The 25,775-nt window shown below is 49.5% G+C and overlaps 1 protein-coding gene and 1 long non-coding RNA gene across 2 annotated transcripts; one reads left to right on the forward strand and one right to left on the reverse strand.

Moving 5' to 3' along the window:
- Window positions 1-1,530: 1,530 nt before the first annotated feature.
- Nog (noggin) lies at window positions 1,531-2,903 on the reverse strand. The gene has a single exon (XM_006972019.4). The coding sequence runs from the start codon at window positions 2,901-2,903 to the stop codon at window positions 2,205-2,207; it is 699 nt and encodes a 232-aa protein (XP_006972081.1). The 3' UTR covers window positions 1,531-2,204.
- A 2,007-nt stretch (window positions 2,904-4,910) lies between these two features.
- On the forward strand, window positions 4,911-12,310 carry LOC121831418 (uncharacterized). Its single transcript, XR_006074839.2, has 3 exons — window positions 4,911-5,569; window positions 6,574-8,439; window positions 10,041-12,310. It is a non-coding gene; the product is annotated as an uncharacterized LOC121831418 (long non-coding RNA).
- Window positions 12,311-25,775: the final 13,465 nt, after the last annotated feature.

The raw sequence follows: 25,775 nt of genomic DNA on the forward strand, positions 1-25,775 counted from the left end.
GCCAGAAAGATTAAATGAAAGAATCATAAGATGGAGGTCTTTAACTTTTAATCCTTTTACAATGAAGCCTCAGATAGTCGCAGGGGCAGGGTGCCCTCTCTGGGGGGAATAATGCCGTTATTCCTCGGCTCCCAGTTAATGAATACCCTAACGTCTGTCCCACGACTGACGGAGGCAGCGCCGGGGAGGGGGCTCCGGCTCCCGGGCCAGGCTATTGAAATGAGGAGCCACCGAGGCTGCGTCGGGAGGGAAGAAAGCGCCGGGCTGGAGGGACGGGGAGGGCGGGGCCCGGGGCTTTGAGTCTGAGCTGGGGACCCGGGCGCAGGTTTGAAATAATTAGCATAGATTCGCTGCGACTCTGGACTGGGGGCGCGGGCGGAGGGGGGGGGGGGGAGAGGGGGGAGGAGGGACGGAGGACCCGAGGCCCGGAGGGAGGCGCGACGAGGTGGCAAGGGGGTGGGGAAGGGAGCAAAGGAGAGCGACTGTGGAGTCCAAGATAAATAAAAGGAGCGGGGGAGCGGTGTCAGGAAGCCGGCCCACGTGGAGCTGTGAGCATGGGCGCCACTGGGGACTGAGGCGGAGGGATGCACGCAAGAGTCTAGAGTCGGTCCCGAGAAGTTGGATTTTTAAGGGGTGGGGTGCAGTGATATTTGCCCGAATCTTTAAGGGGTAAATTTGCCTCTATCTAATCCTAAAGCGCAAAGACCCCATTCTGATTTCTCTTCCCTTCTCAACCCCCAAGTGGAGTAAGTGCCAGGGAGGGGTCGTGTCCCCCCCCCCCAACTGCAGACCCCAGAGGTAATGACTCATACCCAAATTCACACCCCTCTGAAATTCGGGACCTCAGTCTTCCTTAGGTCCTGGAGAAGGTCCAGGTGAGTGTCAAATATCCAAATTATCTCTCCCACGTCAGCTGTGGGCCTGAGATGTGGGGGCTCCAGACCTGCAGGATCCCTGAGGTTCTATGTAGTTGAAATCAAGGGGTCGCTTGAGCACCAACCACCGCGGTTTCCGGGCATGCAAAGGGTTAACAAGGGCTGGATATTGTGGTGGGGGTGCAAGGAGGGAGGGGTGGCGGGATCTGGGTGGGCCTGCTCTGACCCCCCCCCCATTCCTCGGGGGTCAAGTTTCAGCGGTACTCCGCCCCCAGGGAAGGTGTGAAAGACACGTGTCCCCATTGTGAAGGGCCTGTCAGCCTGGACAAAGCAGCCGCCCCCCTCCCTCCCTCCCTCATCGGCCCAGCCCGGGGTCAGCTCCAGGGGGCCGGCTGGGTGTCGAGGTCACTACAGGCCTGAGCTTTGGTGTCACGGGGGAGGGTACCCAGGGAGACTCGGTGGAGGCCACATGATACTTAAAAGATAGGGTTTGAGAATAACACCCACCCCCACTGAAAATTTTACAGTCACCTTCATCACCCCACAGGAGGGGAGTCCTGAACGATGAGCTTGTCTCCCAATAGGAATAGTAAGCGCGGCGGCACCCCCCCCCCCCATCAATCACCAACACAGTGAATCACAGTGTCGAGCCCAGTCGGTTTTAGTGGTTTTCTTTAATCCTGTTCTGCACTTCTTTCTTATTTACTACACGGGATATTATAAAGAATAAATAGCAGATACTCTTAATTTACAATGATTAGTCATTCCATTTGTTCTCTATATTTACAATAACTGTAAAATAACATTGAACTCTATAGCTTCTTCGAGGTCTAAGGAAAATCAAAACACTTTCCGAAGAATGGAAAATAGCTTTTTTAAAAAGTCCTTCTACAAAAGTTCCCCCTCTCTTTGTACTTTTAAGAAAAAATAACTTTCCCCCCCTGCTTCGCCATGCGAAGGGCACTGGGATATAAATAGCAGGTTAACATTATTACCAACAACCAGAATAAGTCTCTCTTTTCTCTGCTCTTTTTTTTTCTTTTGCTTGCTTTTTTTAAAATACAGTAGAAGCCGGTAACTTTTGACGTATAATACTGACCTTTTAATAAGTAAATTAAAACTGGGACCGTATATACACACACATATACATTCCTACACAGTTAAACAGTGCATTACATGAACCAGAAAGCCGGGTCTCTGTAGCCAAGAAGAAAAAAAAAAGTTCATTGAAAACCCTCGCTAGAGGGTGGTGAAACTGGTTGGAGACTGTGTGGGGGCGTTGGTAGGGATCCATCAAGTGTCTGAGCGCGGGCAGGGGGCCCCCGAGTTCTAGCAGGAACACTTACACTCGGAAATGATGGGGTACTGGATGGGAATCCAGCCACAGCGCTGACCCCCGCGCCGCTGACAGCGCCACCGCAGCACCGTGAGGTGCACAGACTTGGACGGCTTACACACCATGCCCTCGGGCACAGAGCACGAGCGCTTGCTGAAGCAGCTGCCCACCTTCACGTAGCGCGGCCAAAAGCGGCTGCCCAGGTCGTTCCACGCGTACAGCACCGGGCAGAAGGTCTGTGACCATAGCCACATCTGTAACTTCCTCCTCAGCTTCTTGCTCAGGCGCTGCTTCTTGCCTTGGGCCAAGCCCTCGGAGAACTCCAGCCCTTTGATCTCGCTCGGCATGGCCCCCGACGGCCTCTGCCGCAGCAGCTGGTCCAGCTCCGCCAGGTCCTCGGCACCCCCAGCCGGTCCCCCGCCCCCTCCGGGCCGATCCTCGGGGGGCGAAGTGGCCATGAAGCCCGGGTCGTAGTGGCCCCCGAGCAGCGAGCGCAGCAGCGTCTCGTTCAGATCCTTCTCCTTAGGGTCAAAGATAGGGTCTGGGTGTTCGATGAGGTCCACCAGGGGCAGGTTGTCGCTGGGCGCCGGGCGGATGTGCAGATAGTGCTGGCCGCCGGCCGGTGCTGCCCTCAGTCCCAGGACCACCACCAGGGCGTAGAGGGTGACCCCCAGGCTGGGGCAGCGCTCCATGCCTCCCGCGCGCGCCCCGGGGCTGCCTCTTCGTCCCGCGTCCCCGGAGGAGAGCACGCCGAGCCCGCGGCGCTGCCGCGCTCCCCGGTCCCTCCGGAGGCGGCTCACCCGAGGCTGGGTAGGCGCAAGGCGGGCAGCATGAGCCGCGAGGAGAGCGGGTCGCGCAGCGCCGGCTCCCGCCGCGGCGCAGAAGACGCGCACGAGTTGGTCGCAACTCCCCCCCGCCGCTCTACTTGGGAAGGCGACCGCGGTCGGGCATCCGAGATTACTCCAGCGCGACCGTGGGGCGCTGGGGGCGCCGGCTCCTCGCTGTTCTCCCGGGCGGCCGGCGGCGCAGGGCGCGTGGACGAGCCTCTTCCCTCCTCCTCCTCCGGCCGCTCGGCGTCCTGCCTCTCTGTGCGGCGCCGCGGGTCGAGCGGGTCCTGGGCCACTTCCCTCCGCCTGCTACGGGCTGCGCAGCCGGCTCTGCCCGGCGGACTCCAGCGGCGGTGGCGGCGGCGGCGGCGGCGGCGTCCGCGCACGTTGGCACCGGTTTGTCTGTCTCGCAGGGTCCAAGCCTTTAAATTTCCTGCACTTTCAGCTCCATCACCATGGAAACCACTGACTCTCTCCGCGTTGCCCCCTCCCCCTTCTTCCCCCCAAACAACAACCCCACCCCCCACTCCTCCACCCGCGAGGAGCCGGAGCCGCACGGGCTCGTGGGGGGGTGGGGGGAGCGACTGCACTGGCCGCGAAGGCGGCGGCGGCGGCGGCGGCTCCGGCAGCGCCCAGGGCTGTGCCCCGCCGGACCCAGATGCCCCGGGAAGCCGACAGTCGGGCTGCCCGCCGGAGCTCACAGGCGGCGGCGGCGGCGCGGCAGCGGCGGTGGCGGCGGCGGCGGTGGCGCTTGGCAGGTCTCCGCGCAATTTTCTCTCCCCCCCCCCCCCACCCCGGTTCTCCTCCTCCTGCAAAATGCACCGCCCCCCTCCTTTCTCCTGGAGCAATGCAATGGGGCTCTAGGCGCCCCGCCAGGGCCAGTCCCGGGGAAAGCTCTCGGCGGCGCTGGAGCCAGGCTGGAGGGTGCAGGGCTGGAGTTAAGGGGTGTGGGGTTGTCGAGGTGAGCCTGGGGGACTCTCACTAGCTGAGTGCTTTGCACCGGGAGGGAGGCAGCGGGGAGATGTCTGGGTTCCTTTCTCAATGCAGTTCTCAGCAAGAAATTTCTCCATGTGCATGGAACGTTTTCCCTAGTGCGTCTCTTTTTTTCCCTCTCTCTCGGCTGGGGCTTGGTTTAAATCCCCTCCCCCCAATACACACACACACACACACACACACACACACACACACACACACACACACACACACACACACACAGTGAGTCCAAGAGCCGCAGTGTTGCACAGCGTGATGCAATTCCTAGGCAGCATTCCTGCTCCTCTGCTCCTCAGGCCCACGTAGAGGGGGTGGTGGTCTTCTCATCCTCCTCCTTGGCCTGGTCCCGCACGATGAGTGGCGGAGAGATAGGGGTGCATCCTTCTAGCATGCTGCTCCCCTAACCCTCACAGCTCGGTACAACTAGCTCTCGCCTCCCTGGGGGCGGCGCGCCCTCTGCTGGTCCTTTGTGATCCCTGCACCTGGTGCTGGCTTGGGGGGTGGTGTGTAGGCTGGGTGGGTTTGTAGGCAGCCCACTTTGCCTGCCTCAATTTCAAATTCTGTGTCTGTGCCGTTTTTGTGTGTATTGAGTGGTACTGTATGATTCTGGATGTTTTCTCTAAGATCTCCAGGCCGTTAGTGTGAACAAACGTCCTGAGATTTTTCTCCAAGGCACTCAGATTCCACAAGAACGTAGGTTTGCACCATCTGGCTGGGCTAACTGGCCTCATTGGGCCGAGTGGTGCTAGAAAAGCAAAGGTGTACTAGAAGAAAGGAACCCGAGTTTTGGATGTCGTCTACCTTGGTACATCTATGATGACCTTGGAAGCAAGCCACTTGTGTGGACTGTTAGCTTTAGTCTTCGGACTAATGACCTGATAGCATGCCATTTTGAGCTCTACCGTCTTGTAGTTAGTTCTAAGACACTGACTTAGGTCACTAATCCAAATTCACCTCCCCTTTCCCATCCAAGGGTCACTACCCATTGAAAAGAAAGTATTATTCCTTTGATGGGAAATGGAGCTGAAGTGACACCTCCCACCAATTTTTCTTTGGATGAAGAGCTGGATCAAGACCCAACTCAGTTCCTTTATGGTGATGGGGTTGGAGTCTGGAAGGACGTGGAGGAGACAGACAAAATGAGTGGCTCCGGAATTTGCCAGGAGTGGGAGTTAGGATGTCTCGGCATCATGCCTCAAGAACCCCCAAAGACACAGTTTTCCTTTGAACCCTCTAAGGAGGATTCAAACATACTTTGTTGTATGACCTTTCTGTAAGACGTTAGCGGTAGAGAGGGCTGGCCAGTTTCAGGTGCAAACACTTCCCTCCATTGTGACGTCTAGATTAGTAGAATTAGAACCCCTGGGTTCTGTCTACAATGAGGTCTTGCTTTGATAACTGCTGGAAACAAAAGTAACCTCTTGGGACTGGTGTGATCCCAGCACTTGTGGGGCTGAGGAAAGAGGACCATGAGTTTGAGGCCAGCCTGGGCTATACAGCGAGTTCTGGACCAACCTATCTCAATACAAACAAAAATGGTAAACAATCATTGGTTTTTAAAAATTGGTCTAGTTCTTAGGGTTGGAGAGATGGCTTAGTGGCTAAGAGCATTGACTGCTTTTGCAGAGGACCCCAGTTCTGGTCCCAGCATCCACATGGTGGCTCACAGACATCCCTAACTCCAGTTCCAGGGGATCTGACACCCTTTTCTGACCTCTGTGGGCACCAAACATGCATGTGGTGCACAGACATATATGCAGGCAAACACTCATACATAAAACAAAATGAATAAATCTAATTAAAAAAAAAGAATGGTCTAGTTTGCAAATAATTTGTGGCTGTCTTGCAGACTTTTTGATAAGCTTTTTGTTGTTGTTGTTTTATTTTTTTGTTTTTGTTTTTTGAGACAGGGTTTTTCTGTGTAGTTTTGGTACCTGTCCTGGAACTTGGCTCTGTAGACCAGGCTGGCCTTGAACTCACAGAGATCCAACTGGCTTTGCCTCCCAAGTGCTGGGATTAAAGGCGTGCGCCACCACCGCCTGGCTTGATAAGTTTTATGGTGGTTTGGCATTGGTTTGTTGTCTGATGAGATTAAATGTTCCAGAGCAATTTTGTCACTGCTGTGAATTAACTAAGAAAGTAATTTTTCAGTAAAGACTTGAGATGATAAACTCCAGTCCAATCCTCCTGAGACAGGGTAAGTTCCAACTAGCCACCATTTACTGTGCTGTTTTCTCTTTCAGATTATCTGTGTGCGTGTTTTATTTTAATGTCAAATCACCTGTGTTTTAAAATTTATTATTATTTTGTTTTGTGTGTATAAGAGTTTTGCCTGCATGCATGTCTATATACCATGGGTGCCCACATGGAATTTGAAGTACAGACAGTTGTGAGCCAGCAGGTGGGTGCTGGGAATTGAACCCAGGTTTTCCGGAAGGACAACCAATGTTCTTAACCACTCAGCCATCTCTCCAGCCACAAATCACCTGTTTTTGCTTACAAACCAACCCAGAGCCTTCTGTCCTTTATTAATGCTGAATAGGTTTGGCTGAACAGCAAAGAAAGGGGCAGGAACCCAAACACACTTGCTGATGGATTGGAAGACTTATTAATGGAGAACCCGCCACATGAAGATCAGAAGGAGAGACAAATGGAAGGCGACTAAGCAGGGACCCCACCCCGCAGCCAAGACTTCTGCAGTCCCCAGAGGGGAGAAATGACAAGCATGGGAAGGAAGTACTTAGAGGACATTGAAAAGATCCATAGATCACCATAAAATTGTCAACTAGCGTCGTTGCACACCAGTTTCTTTAGCCTGTACTTTCTTTTGATACATATAATAATTCCTGATCCTTTTCAAGGGTTGCCTGGAATTTAATAATGCATTAGGGTGAACTAAAAAAGCATCAGAGCAATTATCATACGAGCTATTGGGTTCTCAAACTACACTTGTGGAGTTGGGAAATGTCACACACTTGGGGGGGGCTGCAGCCCCGCTTTGCACTACACTGGAGAGCAGCCATATACTCAGGTACCAAATAACTCCGGGTCATTGCTCTTAGAGACTAGCATGACCAATATCTTAATGGTAGAACTGAACTTTAGCTAGTCTGGATAAAGGAGAGTGATGTAGCCATCTGATGAGAGAGAAGAGGATACTTCAGACGTAGGCTACAAGTCTGAAAGAAAAAGGAGCCACACTAGATGAGGGAGAGCCAAAGGATCTTGGGACATGCTGAGTAGAGGAAGAACTGCTACTACACCTATGGAGGTTCAACACAAACATAACTTCGGCACCGAGTGGAGCAAGGTTGGAAGCCTGGCCCTGCCACTCATCAGCCGTGTGACCCTTACCCCAGCCAGCTTTCCTTCTCATCTGTGAAGTGAGGATACTGCACATCTGTCAGAATGGCCCTGTCTAAAGCAGGTCAAGGATCTCTCAATAAGTAGGGTGCTTAGGGCTGAGTAGGTACTGAGTGGTATTTCAGTGAGTGTTCATTTGGAGAGTCCCGCTGCCCCTCCATTGATCAGCACCCTCTGGTTGGAACAAGAGAGGGCTGAAAGGGTTGGAAGGCTGCTGGAAGTCAAGGCCAACACCCATGCTCTGAGTGTGTATGGTTGAGCTGCCCCTTCAGGGTCGCCAATCTTCAGCAGTAAAGGCAATAGAATTTCTTGGGGGTACTCCCATAGCTGACCCATTTAGTTGATTCGGTGGCACTTGAAGATGGAGCTTGACCGGCCCATAGAAAGGGGGAGGGATTTCTCTGAAAGGAAGCTGTGAGTGGGATGTGTACCCAGGGAGGGGTGGCTGCCAGCTGAGCTCCTGACCAGGCTGTCATTACACTCGGACTGGCTGGAGCTGTGGGCTTCACTAGCTTTTATAGGAAGTCCAATCAACAACTACAATGTGGGTCTGCCTTGGCCAGTCCCCATGGCAGCTGCATGTCTTGCAACACATTCCTGACAAAGAACTGAAGGATTCTTTCAAACCATTGCTTGGACAGGTCCATGTCACAAAAGGAGGACCTGGGGAAACTGTATGCATGTTCTCTTACTTCCATGTGGTCCTGAAAGAGAAGGCCTGAGGCAGCTGTGGAAGATGTCCAAGGGACCCAGGATTTGACGTCTGAAAATCTGCTGTGTGACCTTCAGTGAATCACTTTACCTCTCCAGGGCAATCTATGACATCAGAAATCGAGAGGACCATGAGACACTGTAAAGGGGAAGGCATGAGAACGACCACCTTTTGTGTCTGGCACCATCTCAGACACACGACAATCATTCCCTTTGGATTCTGCTCCACTAAGTGATATCTGACACATTTTCACAGAGAGAGAGAGGGTTAAGATGCTTGCCGTTTTCTTCTCTTGATTAACAGGAGGTACCGATATCCCTTGACTGATTAAAGGTACAGGTATCATAAGCCACCTCCCATTGCCCAAGCAGATGGAGCTGGTGTGTTCCTGTGGTCTTCAGGGAGCTGAGGCAGTCGTGGCTACATCTACATCGGCCCTCCAGCCCCGGTGAAGGCTGAGAGACGCAGCTTAACTTCTCAGTGTGTTATAATCATGGATGTCCGACTGCAGATGGGAATCTAGTTAGAGGAGTGAAGTTGTAAGGCAGGGGAGGAAGAGGAGGGAGAGAAGGAGGGGCATGGCATTGAAGTGTGGGCTGGCCTGAGAAAGCAGGCCAATACGTTTGAGATACACTTCCCAAAATAGAGAAAATGTTTAAGACCAAAGGAGGAGAGGAACACCGACTGGCTTGCTCCAGCCTGACAGCCCCTTGGCTCCCTCCGTCAGTGGCCCCCCTCCTCATCTGGCTCCACGCTGGTGAAGGGGAGACGTCTCTGGAGCCCGGTGGCTCATTCATCTCCTGATAAACTGTTTATCTGAGTTTTAACGAGGGCGCCTCTCTCCACCCTGGAGACAGGAGCCTCTGCATGTTTAGCCTGCCCTGATGTGGGGGGCCTGGGGGTGGGGTGGGGGGGTGGGGGGGGTGCCGGCAGGCATATCTCTCCCCTTTGCTTTGCTGCCTCTGAGCTTTGGGCTGACTCTCCTGGGTGGGCAGGCTTGGCCCTGGGTTTCTTTCTTACGCTGAGGTCTGAAGTGAGGAGAAACTCAACGTTTTTCTGTGGAAAGGAAACCCAGCAACCCCTGTTACATACTTTTCAAAACAAGCAGTATTTGGTTCTGGGCTCTGGACTTTTTTTTTAAATATCATAGATGACCTAGTATTTCAAAAGGAAAATGGATGTAATGCTACAGTCTTATTGCTAGGCCAGCAAGTAGCCTGTAAAAGACAACTATAGTCCAATTAATATAGATCTAAACTCCAAATGTTCGAGGACTTACTATCCACTCCCCACTGAAGATCCTTGTGGATTCTCACAGGTACATACTCCTGGACACACACATTTGCAGGAGGGCGATAGGATGTCCCAATGCATATGACAATAGTAAGTGTAAATATGCTAGAGCAATTGCCTGCCCCATGTGCATGGACACACAACACACACTATGTAGGAACCCTCCTTCCAGACACACACGCGTGAATGCACACTGCTGCCTTTCTGCCCTCCTTCCCCACCCAGGCTCTTCAGGCTTCTGAAAACAGCTCCTGGTGTGAGGTGCCCCAGGAGGTCCCACACATCTTCTCAAACAGATGCACAGATACCTACGTCAACCTGGGCTCACCCCCGCCCCCCAGCAGCCACCCCAGTACTCTCCTCCTGTTGCCTTGGATGGGTGTTTATTGTGATAATGTCTAGTCTTCCTTATCCTCTCAAAGTTCAAGATAACAAGGAGACGGGAGCTCAATAGAGTAAAACATAAGCTGGAAACTGACCCCATTTCAGGTGGGTGTGGTGGTTCCAGCTACCGAATCCACCCAGCCCTGCATTTTTATCTCTCTGAGTTTTCCCTTCATTTGGACTCCAAATCCCAGGTCAGTTTTGAGAAGGCACTCTGTGACCACTCATTGTCACTCCCCCTTCTGTTCACCTGGCAGGTGACCTGCTGGCGGATGCATTGCCTGATGAAGAGTAAGACTGAATCCCTTCTGAGGAGTTCAGAGACTGTAGGAGAACATGGAAAAGTCAACAGAAAACAATAATTTGTGTATCACCGCCATGATGATGTCTATTGGTATGGGGGTCCAAAGGGCTCCCCAGAAGATTCAGTGCTCAAGACAAAAGACCTGATAGGTCATTAGGAGGTCACACACCAAAGGAGTGAGGACTGCTCCCTGGCTTGGTGACATTTTGGGCGGTGGAAGAAGGGGATAGAACATGACCAAAAGGCTGGAGGTGAGCTGTCATTTGAGAACTAGATGCTGGAAGACAAGGAGATTCTAAATACATTAGAAACAACAACAACAAACAAAACAAGCAAATCTCCAAAGCCCCACAGCATGATGGTTTTAGGTTCTCGGGCCAAGCAGGAGGCTAGGGAAAAGGTTCAATCAGTAAAGTGCTTGGTACACCAACATGGAGGCCTGGGCTAGGATCCTTAGCAGCCGTGAAAAAGCCAAGCACAGTGCCATACATGTATATTGCCAGCACTGGGGTTTGGTGGAATGGACACTGGCAGATTCCTGGAGCTTACTGACCAGTTGGTTTGGTGGAATCAGCAAGTACCAAGTTCAATGAGAGACTTGTCTCAAAAACTGGTGGGGAGCCATTGAGAAAGACACTTGATGTCAACTTGGAGTCCGCAGGCATGGGCACATGCATGTATCTACACACATACACACCACATACACATACCACACACATACATATACCACACACACACATACACACACACACACAGACACACACACACACACACACACACACACACACACACACACACACACGCGCGCGCGCGCGCACACACACACACACACACACACACCATACTGCACACACCACACATCAAAGAAAAAAAGACTCCAGTGTGGCAAAATCAAAGTTACATCAAGAGGTCTAGGCCATCAGACCCAGAACCCCTGCTTTAAGTCTCTGGGTAGGGATCATTTTGTGAGCAAGGAAGAACTTCCGGGCAATTCCTAAAACTACCGTGAGAATTCATTTGCGGTGACGGCTATTTTAAAGAATAGGATTAGAACGTGGGGGCAAGGAAAGAATGAGCCTCACTTTGTAACTTTACATTTTCTTTTAAGTCTCCTCTAAAAATAAAAGAGGAGAGAGCAATCAATGTTTTTGTACTCCAGGAGAAAATCAATACAAGATTTACATCAGTGAATTCAGAAGAAATAACTTCCCCCAAAGTAACTACGGAGCATTAATAAAGCTGGAGATGGTGTTGAAAAGATTTCTGAAGCCAGCCAGCGGGCTTTGTTTCCGGTTTGGTTAAATGGTTCATTGCTCAAGCACGGTGGAAACGTGAGGGACATGCACATTTGACGAGCCCCTGAGTGCAGGGGGTGTGTACGTGCGTGCGTGTGTATGAATATGTGACAGACGCTGTTTCATGATGCTTTAATCTCCTGTCTCAGACGTCTACAGAGCAACGAGATTGCTTTCAACATAAAATGATACCCACGTCAAAACCCACCATTGGGCTGAGAAACAAAGCAGAACAAAATGTGAAGGCAGCCTGAACCAACCTCATGCTTGGTCACAGCCCTTCAGTCTGGAATGAGTTTGAAATGAAAGTTGGGGACTGGAAATAAGTGACCTGAGTGGATGGTCTGAAGGACAGGGCTGTCAAGGGAGCACAATTTATTCATTCTGTTTCAGGTCTCAGAAACTAGATCCAATGTTAATACAGATTGCATTTTATCACCTGCCTTGCAGACAGGGGCTTCCGGGGACCTTACCAGAGCTTCTGGAGGGGAAAGAGGGGGTATAATCACCTCCCTATTTTATAGGTGGACATGTTGAGGACCCAAGAGGTAAGAGGGCTTCTTAAAGACAAAGTCAAGATTCTGGGGCCATGTGGGGAGAGTGGGGTGGGAGTAGGGGCTTTTAGCTCCGAGATGTGACCGGTGTGGGGCTCAGGGGTTTTTCCATGTACCTGCTTTCTGGCTTTGAATCACACTGGCTTCAGGGGTCTTCGGTACCTGCAGGCCTAGAGGCTTCTTTGTGGGGAGTAACATGTGGTAACTGGTCAAGTACAACAGAGGGGTTGTGTCATCTCCCCAAACAATGTCCCCACCTCCTGCCCTGGGATTCAAGTACAATAAAATGAAGCTTTTGATTCCCCATCGTGCTTAAGAAATTTTGTCTCTAAAACCCATACCTTTTATAACTTTTTGCTCCCTTTCTGTTTTAATCCAACTTCATTAAAAACGTTTGCAATGAAAAAAAAAGTATTATGTTTCTTTATTTGAATTCATGAAATATACCTGTTGAAAATGGAAAAGAGATATCCAGTTATTACAGAGCATCCCCAAAGTTCCACAATGGCTCCCTGCCTTCTCCCTCGCCCACTGGGGTAAATAACTTCCAGTTTGTTCTTTGGCATCGCTGATGCATCACAACCAGGACCACTGAGATGGCTCGGTATGTAGAAACCGGTGCTGCACAAACCCAGGGACCTGAACCGAGGCCCAGATCCCACTGTGGAAGGAGAGAACTGTCCGTGAAAGTGTCGAGCATCTTCTGCTGTTCCACCACTGCGCGAGCAAGCCTACACTCTCACTACACATCTACCCACCCACCCTAAAAAAAAAAAAACAAAAAAATTTAAACCGCAGAAACATTTATTAATTAATTTATCAGCACTTATGAGTAAATCATTGGTTACTCCTTCACTGTCATGGTTAGTGGACACGTGCTCATTTCAATGGGATTTTCCAGGAAAGACTCAACTTTAGTCATAGGAATTTTAGAAAAAATTAGAAATTATTTTTTTTGTAGTCAGAGGAAGTTTTTAATCAGTATGTACTTGTAAGTTAGAAATCAGTTTCTTCATACATTTCAGAAAGAATTGAAGAGTGTAGCCCAATACATAGGCCTTTTTTGTCCTCTGCCTACAAAATCAATCAGGAACACTACAATTTCTTTCCTCCCATGAAAGCTTACCCATGTTAACTAGTTAAGTAAAGCTTGATTAAACCCACACAGCTAATCCCCCAAAAGCTAAGAGAAGGGCCCTTGAAGTGCCTGGAGGAAGCAGGGAGGGGGTAGACCAAGTGACGAGGAGAGAGGGCTCCTCCTTCCTTTTCCTTCCTTGTTTCAGAAATCATTTACTACATTTATCCGGCAAAGTGCATTGAGAAGAGCGCCAGGCGCCTCCGCCACTTCTTCCAGGGATGAGCCTTTAAAGGTCTAATAAGCGGCATCTTAATTACCTTGCCACGGGTGTAAGAAAATCCGGGCATATCGCATTTTATAGAACTCTGCTTTTCTTTCAAGCCCTCTTGGCCCCAAAGGAGAGGCAGCTACAGTTTAGACTAAATGTTTATGGTTTGGCCTTTTTCGGCCGCGTGAACGTTTACTTCTGAGCTAGTTCCATTGTTCCGTCCGTGACTTAAATATGCTGCTTCTAAATATTTTGACAGCAAAGCGAGTCGTGGAGCACTTGTCCCTTTTTGGGGACTTCAGGGCCATCACCGCTGGTTTGCAGTGGGTGTCTGGTGAGGACTCCTGTTTGCTATGCTTTACCTCACAGGTATGAGGTCCATGGCTCTCTCCGAAGCAGCTCTAACTTCACAGTGAAAAGTAAGGCTCGGATATAACCCTGGCCTGTCCCTGTGCACCCTCCCCATTTCTTGAAAGGTTTTAGTGTTTCACAAGGAGACATGGACTAAAACAAATCAATTTATAGAAAATGAATGGCGTGGGACAGTTCAAAAAAAAATGTCTAACGGTTCCCTTGTTTGCTCTGAAGCTAAAGTTAGGCTGTCCCGTGACTTTCCTAATATGACCACAACCTGCCTTTCCCTCTCACCTCTTTGTCCGGCGCTGCTTGAGCTCTGGGGAGCCCCGCAGCCCTCCTGGGAGGTCTGTGCACACAGTCTGTTCTTCCTCACTGTTATACATTCCATCTATTCACTGTCTCCCCTTGGCAAAATCATTTGCAACCTCTAGGCCCTGCTTAAACATTGCCCCCTCCCTCCTTGATCCGCTCTGGGGAGAGTTCATCACCCACCCCTCTCTCACTACACACCACCGGCTCCCTCCTGCTGCTCATCCGTTACTGGACCACACTGCAAGCTGCCGTCAGCCTTGACTTCTGGAGGACAAGTTCCTTCGGAGAACAGAGTCCTCTCCATATTCCCCGTGCCTAGCATTGGTTTGTTGTTCAGTAGCCAGCTTGTAAATGAATGAGTCTCTGGACTTGTTTTCTTGGTTTTGGTGACCAGAGTGCATCCTAGGAAGAAGGAATGGTTAAAAACCATGCTGATTTCTTAAGGAATGTAGCCGATCCAGATCCAGATTGCTTACTGATGTCTGCTCTCTTAGAAGCCAGCTTCCTCACAGGTATCTAGAAAAGAAAAAGATCCATCTGACTCAAATAGATGTTTAGCTATTCAGCTAACACGCATCAGCGTCTTGCCTATGCTGGGCTGCGATGTCTTGATGGCTGCACTAACCCCTGACAGCCCGAGTCCTCGCGAATTAGCAGCTATTTGAGGGCAGCTGACTTTGGCGGCAGAGTCAGGGCAGGGCAGGACCAGGCATGGTTGGCTCTTTCCTAGGAGACTGAAGCTTGGGATCTTGGGGTAGAAGGGGGTGGGACAGGGGGTAGTTGACTAATCCTAGCTCATTCTGCAGAACCAGTGACTGCTGTGACAGGGGAGGGTAAATTCATGCCATGCCCTCAGAAAGGAGCTGGTCCTGTCCCCTCTCCAACCCTTGAGACCTCAGGACCTGGAACTCTCTGGGGGCTGTTTTCCTCTGTGTCTGCTTCCCTGTCCTCAGTCTCTCCTGTCTTCTTGGGGAAGTGGCCTCGGAAGCTACTTCCAAAAGGACAGGCAATACTAATCTCCAAGACCGCTCTCTTTGGTGTCCGATTCCTCTTTGTATGGCCAAAGAGCCTTGTGCACCATCTGGCATGGTCAGCGTGCTCTGGGGTGGCTGGATCAATGGCTGGGTTCACTGTCAACACCGACTGGGTGCTATTCTTTAAACATCCCTCAGGTACTCTAAGCTGTCAGTTCTCAGTCACAGTTGTCCAGATAACCAGGTCAAAGGTGCCCCCTCTGCGTATTCTTTTCTCAGCCTGAATGACGCAGCCCAATGCAAGAGCTTCTCAGGGCAGCTCCCTGTCACTCGGGCCCTGTGCACCTGGCACAAAGGGCAGTGCTTTGAAGAAGAAATAGATTAAGGTATTGAGTTACAGTCTCTGTGGCCAGGCTCTAGCCCGAGCTGAATGTCCTTCCCCAAGAAGGGTGACTTGGCAGAGTGGTTCAGGCTTCACTCCCTCTTCTTACTTTCCTTCCTACTCTGAGGAAAGAGGGGACAGTCGTTCCCTGTGACATGGGCACATTTCGGTAAAAGGCAACCGGGACAGCTGCTCCTGTACTTGGGCACATCGTCTTGTGTCAGAGCAAAGTGGAGATGGAGAGAAGCGTGTGCGCGCGTGTGTGTAAGCTGTGTTAGCCCAGCCAGTACAGGGATGTCAAGAAGGAAACTTCTTCCTTCGTTTCCTGGTTACTGAGTTCTTACTGTGTGCGGAGTGCAAGGCATTCTGTTTGTTTCGTCTAGTCTTGCAGACAGTTCAGTTTCTAAGTGAGGACACCGGAACTCAGAGAAGTTGTGACCTGACCAAGGTCGCCTAACTAGGAAGGGGCACAACAGCAGAACGCTCTGCCTAACTCTCTGCAGCTTCGTTTTGCTCCATCCCCCACCTGTGGGAGGTGGGGGTGGGGGTGGGGGTAAGAGTATGGAAGGGCATGCAAGTGGACTCTAATGTGACCCATAAAATTGTAGTTTAGTACATGAAAGTCACCCTTTAAGATTACTTACTCAATGTGTAAGGATGTTTCGTCTGCATGTATGTCTGTGCGCTATGCGCATGCCTGGCACCTACAGAGGCCAGAAGAGGGTGTCAGATCTCTGGGACTGGAGTTACAGACAGCTGTGAGCTGCCATGTGGGTGCTGCGAATCAAATCGAGGACTTCTGGAAGGAACAGCGGCAGCCAGGGCTCTTAACCGCTGAGCCATCTCTCCAGCCCATGAACAGATGTTTCTATACAGAAGTGGGGGTATACCCATATGGAGATGGTGGTAACAGCTGGGGGAAGCAGAAAGAGAAAACACTTGGGAGATGCTGATGCATATTCTTTCCTTTTCTGTCTTTTCTTCCTCACATCTCCCTTCCTTCCTTCCCTTCTTTTCTCTCTCCCGCTTCATTTCTTTTATTTGAAACAGGACCTTATCTTGTAGCCCAGGCTAACCTCGAACTCTTGCATTTCCTGCCTTAACCTCTCAAGGCCTGTACTGCAGTGCTTGGCTATTATTTGGCATAGTGGGGTGGGGGAAGTAGAAATTAAATTAAAATCTTCAGCATTCAAAACCACATTGAGATATCAGACTGAGTAGGGTGGTTGTCATCATAAAACCAAAAAAGAAAAACCAAGGACAATGAGAAGGTGTTCCGTGGAGTATGTGGAGAAATGCGAAGACTCACATACTGCGGTGGGAATGTAAATCAATGCAGTCACAACTGAATGGAGCACCTCCCCCCAAGTTAAAACTAGAGTTAGTGTAGTAGGTAGCTGTTGTGCTCCTGGGCATGCACCTCAACACAGACAAGCAGATCTGCACAGTTTGTTTATCACCATTGCCCAAAGGTAGAGATAACTTTCTAGTTATCTGAGGGAGGAGCTGATGAGGAAGTGGTACATACACACAGTAGAATTACTCATCCTTTAAAAGCAAAGAGGGGCTGGCGAGAAGGCACAGTGGATGAAACGCTTTCTGCACAAGCATGAGACCTGGAGTTTGGATCCCCAGAGGTGGGTGTAGTTACATGCCTAAGGCAAGATGGAAGGTCCATAGGATCATTTCAGGGATTTTGAGATGGTCTTCTAGCTTCTGTACTTGCAAAAACCACACACACACACACACACACACACACACACACACACACACACACACTCATACACATAACATTTTTTTTAAAAAAAGAAAGGAAAGAAATTCTGACAGGGCCTCTACTATGGTAAACCTTGAGGATACTTAACTGCACAAATCAAAATAAGGAGGGTTCACTCATATAAGGTGTAGAGACAGAATGCTGGTTGCCAGGGGCCGGAGGGATGAGAGAATGGAGAGTTCCGTGGGTGTCGTTTCAGTGGAGAATGCTGGGAAAGTTCTGTAGATGGACCGTAAGACTGTTGCACAATGGGAATGCGTGCAATGCCAAGGAACTGCACACTTCCAAATGACTGAAATGGTGCATGCTATATATATCTTACTACCATGAAAACAAAACCTTGATGTTCAGTGAGGGAGAGCCAGAACAGCATTATCAACGGCCCCTCCACATCCCCCATCGTGTCTGGAGACAGTAGACCTAGAACCAGGGCAGACATCGCTTACCCTTGGGCCTCTCAGTAGGCAGCTTCCCTGTCTCAGGTGGCCTGGCAGCCGAGTCAAATTGACTTTCTCTGTTCTTCCTGCTATGGTTGGACCGAGCGCTGGACACTTTCAGGGTGGGAGGAAGGTCATCTGGAAACAAAAGCAGTCCTTCAAGGGTCCATTTGGATTGAGCTCCTCCCTTCCTGGTAGCCGGAGGGTGACTCCAGCCAGCCTCCTGGGTATAGTAATAGCCCTGTCAGCCAAGGCAAATTGGGCCGGACCTCAGAATCCCAAATTAGTCCCTGGCCCTTCGATAGGGCAACTTTGGTTTAAAGCTTAAGTGACAACCTTGACAGTCATCCTGACTTGAGGGGAGGCCTCGGGCTGACTCTCATAGGATGCTCTTTCTTCCCAGGAATGCGGCCGTGTGTACAGTGTGGCGTCTGCAAACAGCCAGCCCTACAACTGCAATTAGGGCCTTTCAATGGAGGTGTTAGCCACACTCCAAAGTCTCACTGCTCTCACCCATGACATCCATAATGGGATAGAAGTTCCATTCCGGGACTGACAGCTTCGATTGGAATTTGGTGCAATCTTGTATTTATTTACAGGTTTGTGGAGTCCGGGGATGGGGGGTGATGAAAATCCCCCCTCCCTCTCCTCTCATCAGGCCCGGGCCCCCAGCTCCCAAGGATAAAAATGAAGGTTGGGATTACATTTCTAGGGAAGCAAGGCTATGTTTAAATATGCTTTGGAAAGTGTGGCTGCATGTCTGAAGCCAGGGAGACAGCTTCATCCAGCCTGGCCTGTGACATTCCTAAGAATCATATTGAGACGTTGTGTTAATTGGTTCCAATTTATCAGTTCCAATTTCTCCTGTACCAGGGCCAGGCTGAGGGCTCCATGCTTTCTGAGCTAAGCCACAGGCTGAATTTTATTCTAGGAGGCAAAGATGCCACAGCTTTATCTCCATACCTTCCTGTCACCAACGATGGTGGCTTTTAATTACTTCTTGAATGCCTCCCTGTTTTGTTAACCGAAGCCTACCGAAATCATGACTCCATTAGGTGCCTCTTGGTAGAACTTTCTTGATAACTTGAGTTCATCGTATTTGCACAAAAGCAGTGGCTTTTTGCCATGTTAAGTGAGCCAGGGGAGCCGGAGGTGGGGGTGGGGCTGGGGCTGGGGCTGGGTGGTGGATTTATTTGTAATTACAGTAGAGGCCTTGCTCTCATCCCCAGCATTCTGCCCATTCACAGGCTCCGGACAGGGCTGGCGCCAAGATCTCCAAGTTGCCCTGTGTTTATGTCATTGAGACGAGGACAATATTTCAGTGTGGAGCCAAGCCCCAGGGATCCACTCTATAAAACCCTCACTAAAAATAGATGCTCCAACCCCTGCCCAGCCCCCCTCCCCGCCTCTGAGACTCCCCCACGCCTGCCCCCAGCACTAGCAGCACCCAGCTTCAATTCTCAGGGAGACAACCGTGCCAAATCAGCAGAGCCGGCAGCTCTGGGGGCCCAGGGAGCTCCTGTCTTCCTGAGGAGTTTTAACCCAGAATAAAAGGTGTCAATTAGCAGCTGACAGGGCAATTAAAGTGAAATGGTAAGACTGAGGAGAACTGGAAGAAGGAAGGAAAGGGGAGAGAGAGAGAGAGAGAGAGAGAGAGAGAGAGAGAGAGAGAGAGAGAGAGAGAGAGAGAGAAAGAGAGAGATTTCAAATGTATTCTTGGTGACAGCTGCATTTTTGAGGAGGGCTAGTCTCTACAACTGGCTGTTTGGATTTATTTTTCACTTCTGAAGTGCTATTTCCAGCGAACACTGATACTCTCACTTTATTACACTTTTCATATTAGAACTGAGCTGCCTGGGAAAATTCAAACAACCCGGGAGCACAAGGCTGCCGTCTTCGCAGGCCCTCCAGACTGGCTGGCTTCCACTCTGCCCATTTCTGTGTCTGCTAAGTTAGGTGCAGTACAGGAACGTGAGGGTAGGTGTGCAAGGAGCAAGAGTAGAGCTGTGACAAGCAGAGATCGAGTGTGAGGCTCCCAGAGCCCAGGGCTGACCACTTGGTCTTTTGACATCTCTTGGGTCTATGTTTAGCCCAGGCAGGACCTCAAGCCAGGTTACCGAAGTCTTGGAAAACAAAATTTGGGGAGTGTATTCCTAGGTATGCTCCATATTGACAGGCTTTGGGTTGGGACCTGGGAGGGTCTGAGACTCTTATGCTGGAATTGGCAGCACAAGTTCCTTTTGTTATCTCCTGTTCTCTCTCCCCACCCCCTTCTCTGATTTTGTTTGTTTGAGACTGGATCTAGCCACATAGCCTCAGCTAGCTGGAGTTTCTGATTTTCCTGCTTTGACCTTCTGAGTGCTGAGATTACAGGTGTTGTCACCACACCCGCTCAGCTGGTTTTGGGTTCCTTCTAACATCTCCGTTTGGAGGGGTGGACTTAGGAAAGCCCAGTGCTGCCGGGTGGTGGTGGTGTGTGCACCTTTAATCCCAGCATTTAGAAGATAGAGGCAGAGCCGGGCGGTGGTGGCGCACGCCTTTAATCCCAGCACTCGGGAGGCAGAGCCAGGCGGATCTCTGTGAGTTCGAGGCCAGCCTGGGCTACCAAGTGAGTTCCAGGAGAGGCGCAAAGCTACACAGAGAAACCCTGTCTCGAAAAACCAAAAAAAAAAAAAAAAAAAAGAAGATAGAGGCAGGCAGAGCTCCGAGGCCAGCCTGGTCTACAGAGCAAGTTTCAGAGCCACACAGAGAAACCCTGTTTCTAAAAACAAACGAGAGAGAGAGAGAGAGAGAGAGAGAGAGAGAGAGAGAGAGAGAGAGAGAGAGAGAGAGAGAGAGAACCCAGTGCTGAGCAGGATTCAGGAGAGGAATGGAATATTATATTAATAGAGGGAGAGAAGGCTGGGGAAGCCATAGCTCCATTGGCATCCTTACTTCCCAGCATCCCATCCCAATCCACCCCAGCCCAAGGAGGAAGGCAGCCACTGAGGATGCTTCCTTGGACTCAGCTTTTAGAGTCCCACTCTGTGACTGCAGGTGTTTTCTTTTATCCAGCTGGCCACGCCTAGGCTGCTAGTCCTGTGTTGGGAGTTCTCAGGCAAGGGTGTACAGTAGGTCCTGTTACCAAGCCTAAGTCATGTAGGTAGAAACCGAGGCCGAGACAGTTTCAGTCTCTGGGTCTGGAGTGAGGTCTAAATGGAAAGTCTGGGGTCTTGATGCTTGAACTGGGTACTTCTAGGGAGGATGTCAACCATCAGGACACACATCAGCTTGGGATCAGTGTACACTTGGATGCAGCTGAGCTTAGACGTCCTCAGCAAAGGGGACTTGGTCGTCCTCAGATCCTGCTGCTGTCATAAGAACCCCAAGTTCACCACGCTGAGGGCCAGCACTTCTGAGTTGAAGGGCCCTTTCCAGCAAGGCTCAGTACAGGGTTTCTCAGGCAGGCCTTAGAAAGCCTAGGTTTCTGAGAACCTATTCTTAGGAGCATAATGAGATTAAGATCTTATGGACAATTTGGCTCAACCTGCCACTGTGACATTTCCGCAAGGTGAGAGGTCAAAGGTCACATAGTCAGGCCGAGGAAGTCTGCCTGGGACTGTTTCTGCAAACGGTGGCCTATAGGTCTACTTGCATGGCTTGACTGTAGTATCATTATTAAGGGCAAGGGTTGATTCTAGGGGCTGTAGTAGTAGCTGTACAGTTAAGGGTATATGTAAAAGCCATCTAGGAGTGCCTGAAATAGGAAAAGCTTCCAGGTGCTAATGCCTGAACAGGGCTCCTTCCTCTTAGGGATGTGCTTCTTCAGCCACAGTTCAACCAGTCTCCTAATCTCAGCTGCTCTAAATCAAGCAAACAGACCTTTCCTTGTAGACCCAGGGCTCTTTCCACCCATATATCCACCCAGTAATGTTAGAGCTCTTGACAGAGGCCAGGCACCATGTGGAGATAGAATGTACCCCATCAGATCATGTGTTTGGATGCTTGGGTCCTGACTATCCGTGCTGTGTGTGGAGGCTGTGGAAACACTGGGAAGAGGGACCAGTGGAGGTGGGTTGCTGGGGATGGGGGCAGACCCCTTGAGGGTTTAACCCTGCCCTGCTTCCGGCCCACGGCTTTTCTGTTTTCTGCTCGGTGGAGATGTAAGGAGTTCCAGGTGGCTGTTATGAATTCTGTCATGCTTTTCCTACAACTACAAACTGTCCACTCTCAAACTGTGAGCCAACTAAGTCCTTCATCCCTTAACTTGCTTCTGTCAGAGACCAGCCGAGGAAAGTAACTAAGACTCTGTTCCTGGTTCTAAACAGAGCAGGTGAACCGCCCACTTATCTCCCCACAGCTCTGCTTGATAACCATTGATATGCTATCATTTAGAAATGTTTTTTATTGTTTATTTTCATATCATGTGTATGAGTATTTTGCTGGCATGCATGTGTGTGCCTTATGTCTGTGGAGGCCAGATGAGCCTATTGGATTTCTCAGAATTGGAGTTACAGGTGGTTGTAAACTGCCATGTGTGTGCTGGGACTCGAACTGAATCCTCTGAAAGAATAGTCAGGACTCTTTTAACAGCTGAGCCATCTGAATAGCCCAGATATGCCATTCTTTTATTATATATAGTAGCATAGAATAGGGATTTGGTCTGATTAGGAGGATTAGAAACAAAGAGGCCTAGATTGCCTTTCCAACTTCTTGTTGGTTTTTAAAAATTTAGTCTCTTCTATTACGCATAAGTGTATATTTCTTACCTTTTAAAGTTTGATAGCTTAAAAATGATAGCATATAGCCAGGCAGTGGTGGTGCATGCTTTTAATCCCAGCACTCGAGAGGCAAAGGCAGGCAGATCTCTGTGAGTTCGAGGCCAGCCTGGTCTCCAGAGCGAGATCCAGGACAGGCACCAAAACTACACAGAGAAACTCTGTCTTGAAACAAAACAAAACAAAACAAAACAAACAAACAAATAAAAAGATAGCCTAGGGCAGTATTAAAACATAAAGCAGTAAAGAAATATGAAAGCCGGGATGTCTTCCTCACCCCTCTCTAGAGTAGCCAGGGTTCATGGTTAGGTGTTGTATGTTTCTTCCCCTGTGGTATGTCTATGTGGTTTTCATGTAACGTGTAACATATTAACAAGTACTCAGGGCAGGGCTCTCCCTTGAGGGCACAGGGCTGGGTTGCTTCGCGGCTGTGTCTGCATCAGTGGCATTTTTCATATGCCTCTTGAGATCATTACAGAGATTTCAAAATTGAATTTTACTATTTTCCCCAAAAGAAGATTCAAGGGTGGTACCCCTTTTTGTTGGCTGCAGACTCTTCCATAACGTGGTAGCCTCACCATTTTTTTAAAAAAGTATCTTACTGATACTAAGCATTTTGACTCTCTTCTACTTTTTAAAGATTTATTTATTTTGTGTATGTGAGCGCTTGCCTGTTGTGGGATATATGCACACTGTGCGAAGATGTGTTGCTGTGATTGGTGTAATAAAAAACTGAATGGCTAATAGCCAGGCAGGAGGTACAGGCGGGACTTCCGGGCACACAGAGAGAAACTGGGAGGAAGAATCTAGGTGCTTGACTTTGCCAGCAGACTTGGAGCAAATCAGATGTGCCGTACTAAGAAGAGGTAACCGAGCTACATGATAGAACATAGGTTAACAGAAACAGGTTAATTAAGCTATAAGAGCTAGTTGGGGAAAAGTCAAAGCTAAGGCCAAGCTTTCATAATTAATAGTAAGTTTCTGGATCATTATTTGTGGGCTGGCAGTTCAAAGATAGTCTGACAAAGCTTACTACATTTGCCTGCATTTTACTCCTGTGTATGGTGCCCATGAAGGCCGGATCCCCTAGAACTACAGTTATAGTCACCCCCTAAATGTGGGTGTTGAGAACTGGACTCCAGTCTGCAGGTGCAGCAAAAATGCTTCTAACCACTGAGCAATCTTTCCAGCCCCCATTTTTGTCTCTTTCTATTTCCCTCCTAATAAAGCTGTAGTGGGCCAACTTTGACACGTGTCTTCTGCTTGCTATTTATTTATTTGTTTTTATTTATTTAAAATAGAACCTCGGAAGTACTGTTGGAGCCGAGAGTATGTATATTGATAATTTTCTTACCACCAATTTTCTTTTTAAGGTGTTCCAAATTGCACACCAACCGTAAGCACGGGTTTTACTTACTCTGTTAGAATGGGTAGTTTATTCTGTTTAAACTCACTCCAGGAGATCAGCGGTGGATGGTGAGTGCTAGATCCGCCAGTCATGGGAAAGACAGGACCTCCTTGAGAATTCTAATTCCATTCACTTTCCTTTCTAATAGTCATTTCCAGTAGGAGCAGGGCTGACCCAATAAGGTTGCCCGATACAATTTTTAACCCTTAAAGAGGGGCTTCAAGGATCGATGAGGTGGTACAGTGGGTAGGTGCTTGCCGCCAAGGATGACTATCTGTGTTTGATTCCTGGGATCCATACGGTGGAAGGAAAAGGGAGAACCAACTCTGGCTAGTTCTCTGACTTCCACACACATGCTGAGGCATGTGTGCAAACATACAATAAACAAAATGTATTTTTAAAAAGAGGTGCTAAAAAAAAAAAAGAGGTGCTTCAATAAAAGATGCACTGGCCTTTCATAGGTAGCCCACTCAAGGGCACAGAGGTCTGTACCGAGGAGGATGAACTGGAAGAATACTCTTCCCTGAGTATGGCCACTGTCCTCTGTGCCACCCTTGGCGGGTCACAAAGTACAAGTCCAAGAACCCCCGGTTTCTTACCTGCTGAACAGACTTGCGTAATATAATCTTCAGACATTCTGGGCTTGCTATGGAAAGCAAAATGCTTCCCTGTCCCACGAGGCTAAGAAAGGGTTTTTGTAAAAGCTTTGTCTTCAGCTGGGTATTTTGGCTCATGCCTGGAAGCCTAGCCCATTAGAAGAGGAGGCAGAAGAAGCAGGCGTTCAAGGTTATCCTTGGCTACATATCAAGTTATTGAGTTTAAGGTTAGCTCGGACTACAGGAAACGCTTTCTTCACTCATCCCCCACACAACTCTTGTTATTGTTATCGAGACAGGGTCTCATATAAACTGTGGAGATGGCCTCACACTGGCTACAGAGCTAAGGATGACCTCCTAGCTCCCATTCCCCCACCTCACTGCTAAGATTACGGATGTGCACCATCACACCTGGTTTATGGAACGCTGGGGATCGAACTCAGTGAGTTCGAGTCTGAGCTGGGTTTCCGATAAAGCTTTGAGAAGCATGCTGAGGAGTGCAGTACTAACAGGCACACTTCTGGAGGGCTGTGCTGGGGGAGAAGGAGAATTCAGTGACAGTGTCCTGCAACCTTAGGGTCACTTCTGTATGTTAGAGGGAAGTTTAGTGACTAGAGTGAGTATACAGATATTGCTCATCCTTACAGACCAACAGGGTAAGTGTCTTCCGACCTTGAGTCCACCATCCTTTAGGTCTGAACAACATGGTACATGGTGATGCCTCACACTATACCACCACCCATCTGTCTTCACCAGACACTGTATAACAGCCTTCCATCCCCATCCTCACTGTTTTTTTTTTCTTTCTTGGCTTAGGAAATAGTTGTGTGCATGGTGTTGTAATGTCAACCTTTTCATTTACTTTGTTTCATGCTATTAAAAAAATTAGCGTAGCCTCTGCTTACCTGTCTGTGGAGTGTCTTAGGTTTCTCTTGAGGTTTAGGTGAAACCATAGTACAGGATGCTACCCCTCTGTGGATGTCCCAACACAATAAGTTTTTATTGATTTGTTTTCCTTTATTATTTTATGTGCATGAGTGGTTTACCTGCAAGTATTTATGTGTACCACATGTGTGTACCTGGTGCCCATGGAGGGTCAGAAGAGAGCCTTGAATCCTGTGAAACTGGAGTTACAGGTGCTGGGAGCTTCCATGTGCTGGTGGGAATCAAACCCTGGTCCTTTGCAAGAGCAGCCAGTACTCTTAACCACTAAGCCCCCTCTCTAGTCCCATGACAAGGCATTTTAGACAGCCATCTTTCATATTATTTTAGTTGACGGCCATCTTTCATATTATTTTAGTTGACGGCATCAACAATCATCAGTTTGGCATGGGATGGCTTACAAGCCCTGGTGACTACTTTCTCTGATTCCATTCTTAGAAGACATAATGTAATTGTGTCTCGGAGAGGTGGTGTGGCCCCCCCAACACCCTATCACTCAAAGAGAGGAGCTACATTTCTGTACCAGGCCTAGTCCTCAAGCCTAAATCACC

This window comes from Peromyscus maniculatus, chromosome 8, assembly GCF_049852395.1.
Source record: "Peromyscus maniculatus bairdii isolate BWxNUB_F1_BW_parent chromosome 8, HU_Pman_BW_mat_3.1, whole genome shotgun sequence".
NCBI lineage: Eukaryota > Metazoa > Chordata > Mammalia > Rodentia > Cricetidae > Peromyscus > Peromyscus maniculatus.